General features: G+C 37.2%; 1 protein-coding gene across 1 annotated transcript; it reads left to right on the forward strand.

Annotated features, from left to right (window-relative positions):
- The first annotated feature begins 479 nt into the window (after nucleotides 1-479).
- LOC127628782 (V-type proton ATPase subunit S1-like) lies at nucleotides 480-10,220 on the forward strand. Its single transcript, XM_052105663.1, has 7 exons — nucleotides 480-622; nucleotides 3,242-3,282; nucleotides 4,903-4,988; nucleotides 5,289-5,530; nucleotides 6,235-6,285; nucleotides 6,388-6,631; nucleotides 8,149-10,220. Exons 1-7 carry the CDS (start codon nucleotides 522-524, stop codon nucleotides 8,383-8,385), a joined length of 1,002 nt encoding a protein of 333 aa, XP_051961623.1. The 5' UTR covers nucleotides 480-521; the 3' UTR covers nucleotides 8,386-10,220.
- Nucleotides 10,221-11,289: the final 1,069 nt, after the last annotated feature.

Raw genomic sequence — 11,289 nt, forward strand, 5'->3', positions numbered from 1 at the left:
TCTGTCCTATTTAAGGTTACTTAGCTGGTGGATGGAGGGGTTGGGGTGTTCCTTGTATGTGATGTAATGTCAGTACTGTTTTTAAATCTAGGTCATGTTCTAATAACTTCCAGTTCTGCTTTAAAAATCTAAGTGCATACTAATTTCTTGCATTGCAGATTTCAAGTGCTTATAAAACTAGGCTCTTGGGACAGGAGTTGAAACATGTAAGCCCCTTTACTTTGGGCTGGCTGGCAGCTATGTTTTTATGTGAGATAGAGGGTGCAGAAGAAAGAGAAACAGGAAAGGGGAGGGGAAGAGGAGTATGAGAAAGCAAACGAAAAAGAGAGAGAGGGTGTGGGTGTGGGGGAGAGAAAGGCTGCAAGAACGAAGGCTGTGAGGCGAATGACGCATGATTAGCTCCCCCCTGCCTGCTCATTGGCTGCCCGAGCTGCCTGTCAGAGAGCTCAGGTTTAGGGATGTGCTTTCAGAGCAGATTATTAAGCACACCTCATCTCTGGCAGTCTCATCAGATTGTCTCAATGGCTAAACACAAGCTTTTCCTGATTTTCATTCTGTTGTTGTGTGTGTTTATCTCTCTGTCTTTGCCCTTCGATCAAGTGCCTGCGATCCTGGACAGAAGGTAAGAGCTGCACTTTCAGCTCCAGTGTGGGGAGGAGGAATGGGGCAGTGATGCTGTGCAGCTGATGCACTATCTTGGTCTTTACAGTGAGCAGAAGGCACCAAGAAATTAAGGCTATAATAAGAAAGCTGCATTTGTGGAGCACATCATTTAATTTTCTGTGCGTGGGCTTTGGATTTAGAGGAGCTTGTGGTTTTGATGCAGTTTTTCTTGTCTCTGTAAGACATTCAAACATGGCAATGACAATGGGACAGCAGGCAGACTCCATCCAGTGTTATGTCTGTACGAGTCAATTTACAGATGCTACCACACTGTTAGAATGAAGAGAAAGGAGTGAGATTCCAAGGGCTTGGTCAAAAAAAGCATCTTTGAATATACTGTATACTATAGTCTGCTCACTTTTACCGTACTTGAATTCCTTTACACAGAATGCAGACCTGGAACAGAGTAAAGATGTTAATGTAGTTGTATTTATTTATTTATTTACAAATATATGATCAGCTCATTTGATCTGCTCTGTGGTTAAATCAGATATTTCTGTATGAGCTTAAGGTATGAATAATCCATTGCTCATAATACAAAATACAGTTAGTTTCAAAGAAGTTTGAATTCCACAAGCTTGTCATGGCTATTTCTTACTTCATATATATATATATATATATATATATATATATATATACACACACACACACACACACACACTAACATATATAAGATGTGGCATATACGTGACTATATGTATTTTACAAGTGATTATTTTCATTGTGCTATTTCTGTTGAGATGCTGACATTTTTTAGATAAACGTTGGCAAACCTTCTTATTTTTGAACTTCCTTTATTCATTAGTCTTGCTTTTTTCTCTCTGGACAGTGTCTGCTTTGTCTCCTGATGTATTTTGTTTGGTATTTGTGAGGTTTTCTGGAATATATGACTTTTGAGTTCATCCATGTTTTTATATATCTGAAATCTATTAATTCCTGTACACTGCAGCTATGGTAAACAACCAATTTACCCATCCCTCCCTTGATAGATCTAAAGCTTTGGATTTGTACTGTAAGGGATAAGAGCAGCATTGTAGGCTGTTGAATTGGGAATCTTGTTAGTCCAGAAATCTGGGAAATGAGTAAAAAGTGTTCATGGTTTACAACCCTCCTCAAGTTTCTCAGGGTCGGTGCATGTGGAATGGCAGCAAGTGGAACTAAACCAAACTCTGTAATTGTATTAGCGTTTACTGGACTTATCTGTTTTTAAGCATCATTGCATTTGTAGAGTACTGTGCTAGTGTATCAGTATGCAGTAAGCAACATTCAATCTGTATGCAAAATCTATTATCTACATGTAAAAAGATGATATCAAGCACTAACAGCGACAGTGAGGTGAAGACATCTCTGCTTTTCATTACATAAATGCCCAATTCAGCACTTAGGCTACTGTGTCAAGCCATAACCATTGACAACAGCACAGTCCTCAGCTGCTGACCTCAGTAAAGTGGCATTAGAACAAAGAAGAGAGATACTCCTCGTGCACACACACTCCCGAGTGAGCTCTGAAGACCATATTTGCTTTGCTACAGTGTTATGCTGTTTATTTTCTTTTTTTGAGCAGAGCTACCAGGAAAGTAGAAAAACAAAACAGTGCAACTGGAAGTAGTTTTAGAGCTCTTCGTCATTTTTTTTCTATTTTCATTCCTGCATGAGCAGATCCACACGCCGCATTGCCACCTAGATTGGATTACAGTGTTTTTAAGAGTCAATATGTCACATCGGTGTTGATGCAATGCTCATATCTCTCGTAGGACCTGAATGAACTGAAATGCTCGCAGCTGTAATCTGTTTATTTTCCATACAAGTCTGATGTTGTGCTGAATTCTTTAATCTCTTACATGATCGCAAAGCTCTAAGGACTAGACAAATTCTAGTAGAGGAGTGTGTATGTGTGTGTGTGTGTGTGTGTGTGTGTGTGTGTGTGTGTGTGTGTGTGTGTGTGTGTGTGTGTGTGTGTGTGTGTGTGTGTGTGTGTGTTTGGGGGGGGTGGTTGTTTACAGATGAAAACAAGTCAGTGATCCAGGGTCATCAAATGCTCCCATTCACGCACACATACCCTACTGACTTTGCTGCAAGTGAACATGCCTTAATCTACCCCATCAACACATTCATATTGAAGGAAACATTATACCAAATAGGGTGACAGATTCTTAATAGGGTTTTAGGAGATCGTCTGCTAAACTCATTATCTCTGAGATTAGACATATAAATGGTTCATCCAGGGATAATCCAGCAAATTCTGGTGCTTTTTACAGTGGACATCAAGGGACAGGTTGGTATGAGACAAATATATACGTGCATGCATACACGCAAGGTGCCATAAAGCCACTTTCCCCCTCACTTTGTTGATGGACTCAAGATGCTTTGCACGTTTCAAGAATCATGACATTTGACTAAAGTCTTGTCTTCTCCTGAGACACTAATCTGGACTGAAGGTGTCAGACTTGTGGTCATGCATCATTGCTGCATCAAGCTGAGTGGCTCTATGGGAAATCTGTCTTAAACGTTGATAAGTAGGCCACAGTGTGGCATACAGAGATCAACCCCTTCTTTTGTTGTGTTTTTTCCATTTCAGCTCGGAGGTCCCAGCATACCAAGCTGTGAGAATTAGAACAGGTCAGTAGATCTTACTTTAATGGCAGCTATATTTAGATGTTATTATTATTATGATTATTTATATGCACATTAATTTGATCTGTATGTGAATACAACATTATGTGTTGTTGTTTTTTTATATGAGCCAAATTGCTACATCAATGTCATCCCATACTAGTTGGGATGAATTTGATGCTGATATATTTTAGTAATGGAAGAATATACACATAATGATAAATGTTTAAGTGTCCCTAGTATACATGTATTCACCCTAAAAGCACACTAGTTGCATTACTTCTGTCGTTTCTGTCTTATATTGTTCTCTGGCTTCTTTTAAATGTAGTTGTTTTCTTTTATGATACAGTTCTTCTGGTCTTTGTATCACTTTGTTACTTTTGTGCATAACAGGATAACAATACTTGTTTGGTTCATTTATTTATATGCATTGTTATGTAGGATCATGCAGTTAGTTAAAGGAAAATTCTGGATTCAATACAAGTTAAGCTCAATCGACAGCATTTATGGCAAAATGCTGATTACCACAAAAATTAATTTCGACTCATCCCTCCTTTTCTTTAAAAAAAGCAGAAGTTGAGGTGACAGTGAGGCACTTACAATGGAAGTGAATGGGGACAATTTTTGGAGGGTTTAAAGGCAGATATGTGAAGCTTATAATTTTATAAAAGCACTTGCCATAATTCTTCTGTTAAAACTTGCATATTATTTGAGCTGTTAAGTTGTTTATTTTGTAATATTTTACATTTTACATGACATAATTGTAATATTGGCTGTAACTTTATAACTTTACACAAAAAGGTTAGCAAGTGATTTTATCAAACTTAAATCAAGTTTTGTGGCTATACTTTTGAAAAAGTGAGTATTTTAGTGTTAAAAAATTGGCCACATTTACTTCCATTTAAGTGCCTCATTGCAACCCAGATTTTTGCTTTTTTAAAAGAAAAGAAGGAATGAGTTGAAAATATTTTTTGTGGTTATCAACATTATGCCACAAATGCTGTCGATTGAGTTAACTTGTATTGAACACAGAACATTCCTTTAAATACAACAGTAAGTCTGCAAAAAAGTTCATTTTTACAAATGAAATTGGCTTTAATGCAATTTATTATAAACGGAAAGATTTAGCAATAGCTCTTTAGTTTATTAGAGGTGTTATTATATTAGATGCACATAAAATATTAATAAATAAATAAATGTGTACCCACAGTACTGCATACTATATTTGCTGCAAAACAAAAAATCCTCAGTATTTGTGTCTTGTTTTCCAGCAAAGACATTTGAACAGCCTTAAAATTATATTCAGTTATTAAATTTACTTTTTAGTGTACGATAAAAAGATTTGTTTTCACAGACTATATCTGTATCTCTATTTATTTTTCCCATCCATTGGCGAATTGCTTTTTGATGTTTTAAGCATAAGGCTTGCATGACATTTTGTTCATAAGACAAGTGTTTTGTGGTGTTGTTGATTGTTACATTCTAGAAGTTTCATCTCCCTTGTTCTTATTTGCAATTTTGTACTTGCCCATTCACATTTTGTGCTGTAAAATAAGGCAGTGGCTCACTGTGCTGAACTCTCCATGCCATCTCCCATATTGTCCCATTTGAAAATGTTTAATGCAGATGGAGAACATGTTGAGAGTCCAAGTGCCTCACAAGAGGAGAGTTACTCGCCTGCAGCTGAAAATCCACTCAGAAGAATACTGCAGGTATCGCACTTTCTCTGATAGTCAATGTGACCTTGGCTTCTATAAGCAACATCTCAGCCTCAATTTATCCAGCATCCAACAAGACTCTTAACACAGACATTACAGATTTAGAAACATCTTAAATGTAGAAAAATAAAAGTCGGCGTGGGCCAGGCAGAGTTTGTCATATCTATTTATGCTGTCTGATGCCCTCTGAACTTTTCCTTTTTCAAGAACACATTTGAGATTAGAGAAGCCCATAAATAATGCATGTGTCCCATAAATCATCATTCCGTTTGTCCTGTTATCATTTTCAAACAGCCTTACGGGTGGCATCTGCATGCCCAACCAAGAACCAAGCGGAAGTTATTACAGTCTACTAGCTCAGGACCGTACTCCCCACTGACTGTGGCTTACAATGGCAAGATATGCATCCTTTTCAAAGCTAAGAGACTGGCTATTCGATACAGGAACAACACTTTCCTGGACCTCACAGAGAGGGTTTTTGGACCCAATGCACTATTGGACACCAAAGGCTCTGTTTGTACCAAGGAGAAGGCCACGTATGTGTACTTACAAAACTCTAATCCATACTGTAACTTTAAAAGACTGTGTTTTGATGACTATTTTTACGTTTTTTTTTTTTTATGTTAGTGGCTTCTGGCCTGATCATTTTTGTTGATTGTAGTATGCACACATACATGTACATAAAAAGTAATAAAGTCTGAAACCCACAAAAATCTGAGACCACAAATGAAAATGCTTCTATTTAGCTTTTTTTTCAGCATAACAAATAACAACTTTAGAAATTTACATGAATTTCAGAAATTCTTCATGTTCACTTTCTTTATATTTGGTATGTACCCCTCATGCATTTAAGATGGCACGGGCTCAAAAAGTTTGTGCAAAACCTGATGATCCATGTTATTCCAGCATGATTTGAGAATGTGCCAAAGAGCATCTCATGTTCTTCAAAGGAAGAAAGGAAATCTGGCCTTTTGTACAACAGAGATTAGATGTCACAAATGTGATCAGTGGCCTAGAAATAGTCCAGAAACATTTTTTATTTGTTCTTAATTTTACGTAATTTTGCATTTCTTTTTAAATGTAAAAGAAATTGGATTCAACATCCTAAAGTTTTCTATTTATTTCCAGGTTTCAATTACATTTTGAATCCCAGATCTTCAATGTGGTTTCAGACTTATGAACCCCATGGTATATATTCATAAATACTGTTTTGTAATGTATACTGATGACATTCTTATAGGCTCTCTTTGCGTTTGGGTGATGTGGAAGACATCAGGGGTCTTGTCATCAGGTAAACACTCTATTGCTCTTACAATCTTCTTGACAAATATAACAGAATCTTGTGAAAAATCACACAGTCAACAATGAGTTTCTGTTGTTTTGTTTACTGAAGGCTTCAGATGTCCAACACATTCTACGAATCAGTAGGCCAAAACTGGTTTACCATGGACAGTGTTCACATCCACTACAACTGGACTCACGAGGCCACGTTTAATGCCACAGAGGTCTATGCCCCCGCCACCTATTCTTACCACTGCCAGCATGTCAGCAGCTTACAGAAATATGACACCCTACTGGTGCCCAGCTCCCACACTGACAGCTCGGCAAACTGGCACATCACTTTCACAGATTTTCAGGTAGCTACCATGAAATGCGCTTTAGTATTATCAACAGTTTACTGAAGTTCAGTGTTTCTGAGACTCTCAGGGTTTATGGACGTTTGGAAATTATTTGAGTTTATTTATAGAAATGCTCATGTTCAATTTTGTAGTCATAAATCCAGGAAGATAATAAGCATTTTTGAGTCATGAGTTCACTTGGAAATTATAGTGTTTTTTGTATTGTGGTGCACTTTTTTGAGTAAAATAAGATCTGTGGTTAACATAATTGAAAGAGACTTTCATGTTTTTTTTCTACAGCATAAATAATAACAAGAAAAACACAAGTTGCTAACAAGTTGGTAAATCAGGACTACAACTACCAGAAGGATGTGAGTTTACTTACTTGACAAATCTGTTAAAAACTGTCATAGTCTATATCTAGCACTAGCAACATTTAAAATTCACTTTTGAGGTATGACTGTGTGCAATTTATGTTCTAGAACAAAACATGAAAGTCTTTTCAAGTAGTGTTTACCACAGACCTTATCTTATATAAATAAAGCACAATGCTGATATATGATAATAAAGCACAACAAAGTCAGAAAAGACAAAGAAAATGTGAAAGAAACATTGCGCTGTTTCTCCCATATGCAGCTGTAATTTTATCTAAGCACAATTGCAACATTTTGAGCAGAATTATCTGTTATTTTAGTGAATTACCCTTATTAAAGGAGCTTCAGATGTTTGTGCTTCTCATCGGTGTTGATATCAGACACACTAACCCTGATAGCAAACGTACATCACCTAGATATCTATTTGATATGTGTGTGTTCAACTCTGGAAGATGTATTTTTTAGGTTGTTTGCACATCTGCAAAATGTCTATAAGACGTTTCCTCTCTGATGCCAATAAGGCATTAGCAGATGTCTTTGAGATGTTTATGATTTAGAATGTTGTTAAATCTGATCTTTTTAAGATGTTTAGCAGATGTTAAGTGGAATGTGATGCTTCCCAGATGAAATACTCTTAAACAGGCATCACGTGTGCTGTCTGCGGTGACTGTGGATGTATCCACTTTTTTAATTTTATGATTGTATGGTTATTTCCTTTTAAAGCTGCTCATAACTGGCAAAGTCTAAACTCTTGTTTTAGCGCAGCGCTTGATTGACAGGCATGGGGTGGTGCTTCACTGCTGCCGGGATGCATGCAGGACTGATTAGCATTTGCACCTCAAATGCGATGTAGTCAGATGAATGTGTCTCTAGTGTGGATTTCACCAGAAAATCACCACAATACATACAAGCCATTTAAAAAATATTTTTGCAAATATGTGAGTATAGTAATGTGGTTCTACGAGACAAGGTAAAAAAAAACTCAAAAGCAAATATCTTAGGAAACTTTCCCATTGTAAATGATTTCCCAAATTGCCAAATATCCCATGGCGAATTAGCCTTGGCCTGCAAATTTAAGTCATGAGTTATTTGTAACATTCATGAACAGGCATAAAAAGAATTAGAGGAGTTTATCATCATCTCATTATTCTTTGTTTTCAGATCCAGGCCTTCAATGTCCAGTCCAACAAATTTGCCTCAGCTAGCGACTGTGCAACCTTCTTCACTCCAGCCATCTTGATGGGCCTCATCACCTCTCTGATCTTGCTGCTGGTCTTGGCCTATGCCCTGCACATGGTTGTCCACCTCAAGCACATTGACCGTTATGAAGAGCACAAGACCACAGTCTACTTTCCCCGCACCCCTGAAGCCGAGCTCCCAGACAAAAACAGTGTATAAGGAGTGGCGGCAAAGCTGTGGGCCAGTCATGCAAAAGATCAGTGTCGAGTTAGGATGAAAGGATTGCTATTTCTGATTCTGGATGGCTGTATTGTCCTCTTGGTCTTCCTCCTGCCTGGTACTAAATCTTGAACAACTTTTTTCATTGCAGAAGATGAGATGATGAATCCGAATTGAATCCAGGCCGAATCAAAACCTTGACATATAACGGCTCTCCAGGACCAGGACTGGGAAGCCTATGAAATGGGTACAAACATTTGAGAGATTGCCTTTTAAAAGACCACCATTCTGGCGGGCTTTACAAAGCACTTCACTTACTGGATACAAGTACGAAGTTTAGAAATATATGAATTGACTAGGCGATGGAAGAAGAGAAAAGGCAACCTGTGAAATGACTATGATTTGGTCTGATATGGAAGTCTTCTTTTTTACACTACTTCGAAAATCACAATTTCATTCATCTGGAGTCTGTAGACTATGGGGGTTATTGATCTGCCAATTACTAGAACTGTTTTATGACTGCCAAAGTGGTGCAAAACTATTTGTCAGCCTTGATGTATAACTGACAGAATTAATGTGAATATGAAAAGAACAAAACAAATTGTAAAGGTACAGTGCTTAATATTCTGCTGTATTGAATTTAAGTATTCCAGCACTATACAAAGTAGTTTCAGGAACCCCATAAATATAATCATGGACTTTAAATTATCAGCTTGATATTCATATAGATCTAGCTCCATAACTGCTACTTTAGTAATGAACAAACTTCCAGTATAAGTACCTTCAAAATCTCTAAATTGTAAAAAGTGCATAAAACATGTAGCTGATTTTTTTTAAGCTTCAGAAGTATCTGATAAACTGCACAATAATTTTTTATATGAGCTCATAATTGCTAGGCCTATATACAATCCTGTTTTTAGGCTGAATATATTAGGACTGCTAGATGAAATTAGCACCACTTGAAAATGTACTGTACTGACAGTATAACTATAGTGAAGTAATGCTGCTGTACAATTATTCATATAAGTGTTAAATCCCCTCAGTATCATAATCAGTATTCCTCTGTATCTACAATGAAACATCCGTAACTCATTATCACAGTAACCTGCAGCATGACAGTGACTAGAGATAAACCTCTACCATGGCATGTCTGATACTGGAAGTAGCAATGTGTAATGTGTTTATTTGGATCGAATGATAGCATACACACTGAAGTGCACCAGAAGGGTTCCTGAACATCAGTCAATTCAGTCAGTTGTCTGAACAATAAATGGTGATCAGATCTAAACTTTGTGTGCATACATTTGTCATGCCCATTCAAAAATTATGAGACTTAACAATAGCTGCTACTGTAGGGAACACCACTGTCTTTCTAAACCCACCTCATGCAGGCTGTCTGCTTTTTTTACTGGTGCATAAGCGGCATTCTCCTCCTATCTGTGTTTTTTCTCTGATTTCTGCCATCTGCTCTCCTCCCACTTCTCAGCAGGAGGCTGCGGTGCTGCCCTCTTACCGGGACGTTTTACCTGTCTGCTATCAAAAAGGACTTTACTCACACTTACACCTTCATTCTGTGTATCTGACTCACAACAGCACTGAGTGTGTTCTGCTTCAGGCTCTAACAGCCTCACTGCTGGCTTTAGTCTGGCTTTGTGATGCAGGTACAAAGCCATGCTGGTCAGTCTTGGTGGAGGTCAGTCATGCTGGTCAGTCTTGGCGGAGGAGTGCTTACTAACTCTTTTCTCCTCAATTTTTGTTTGTGGTATTATTTAAAGGAAAAGTTCATCCAAAAATGAAAGTTCTGTCATAAATTAGTCACCCTCAAGTTGTTCCAAACCTGTATGACTTTCTTTCATCATATTCAGGAAAATATCTCCTTTTGTGTTCCGCATATTAAGAAAGTCGTACGGATTTGGAATGATGGAAATTATGTGAATAAATTACAATTTTGACAGTTTTTAGGTGAACTATTCTATAAATGTATTTTAAAGAATATCCTGCCCAGTGTTTTCCTTATAATTAAAGTGAATGGTGATTGGGGGGAAAACACACACTAAAAGTAGTCCATAAGACTTGTGCACAATTCTAAAGACATACGATAGCTTTGTGTCATTATTCACTGGAAATCTTCCCTTCTGCTTTAGCTCTCAATCAAATATGATGTCATTAGTTGCACTGATGACATTATAATCTTTGGTCACAAGATATATGAGAACTAATGTGAGAAGATATGTGATGCCGTTTGACATCAATGATCTCTGTTGGGGTGTAACGATTCACTTGTTTTGTCAATGCTATCTATTCGAAATCTTGCCAATTCATATGCATTGATCTTGAAATATGACTTTTAAATAGTAAACCGTTTATTGCCCAATAAAGTATTTCAAATGCAAAAAATAACAAATATTTTTTTGTACTTCTTGTGACTTTTTTTAGTCCGTTTCAGGGCATCTATGGAGGGGAAGATTATCAGTTAATAATGAAGTAATTTTAGTATTTTCCTCATATAAAGCCATTTTATAGCTTTGGTACACTTGATACACAGTACTTAAGTTGTATGGATGGTTTCTACGAAACTATTGTGATACTTTTGTGTGTGTGTGTGTTTGTGTGTGTGTGAGTGTGTGTGTGTGTGTGCTTTTCATAGACAGCAAAGAAAATCTTGAGCATATTATATTACAGTCAGAGAATAAAAGAGAGAGAGAAAATCTAATCTTCTAAAATATTGAATTATTCCAGACACTTAACTTAACCCAGACAAACACAGCTTAATTTTGTTGCTACAGAATAAAGATCCAGATGCTTTCCTGGGATTTATGACCATGACTCATCCCTTTCAAGGATTCAAGGATATATTGATGGCAGAGGACAAGGTCAACTCAATCTGAGGGATCCTCTTCTCTG

The sequence above is a fragment of the Xyrauchen texanus genome, chromosome 35 (genome assembly GCF_025860055.1).
Source record: "Xyrauchen texanus isolate HMW12.3.18 chromosome 35, RBS_HiC_50CHRs, whole genome shotgun sequence".
NCBI classification, from domain to species: domain Eukaryota; kingdom Metazoa; phylum Chordata; class Actinopteri; order Cypriniformes; family Catostomidae; genus Xyrauchen; species Xyrauchen texanus.

Bases quoted from the DNA above. Each gene is read 5' to 3' on its own strand.
- LOC127628782 (XM_052105663.1), top strand. From the start codon at position 522: ATGGCTAAACACAAGCTTTTCCTGATTTTCATTCTGTTGTTGTGTGTG. The intron at 4,989-5,288 runs GTATCGCACTTT...ATTTTCAAACAG, and splicing joins CACTCAGAAGAATACTGCAG to CCTTACGGGTGGCATCTGCA. The intron at 5,531-6,234 runs GTATGTGTACTT...ACATTCTTATAG, and splicing joins TGTACCAAGGAGAAGGCCAC to GCTCTCTTTGCGTTTGGGTG.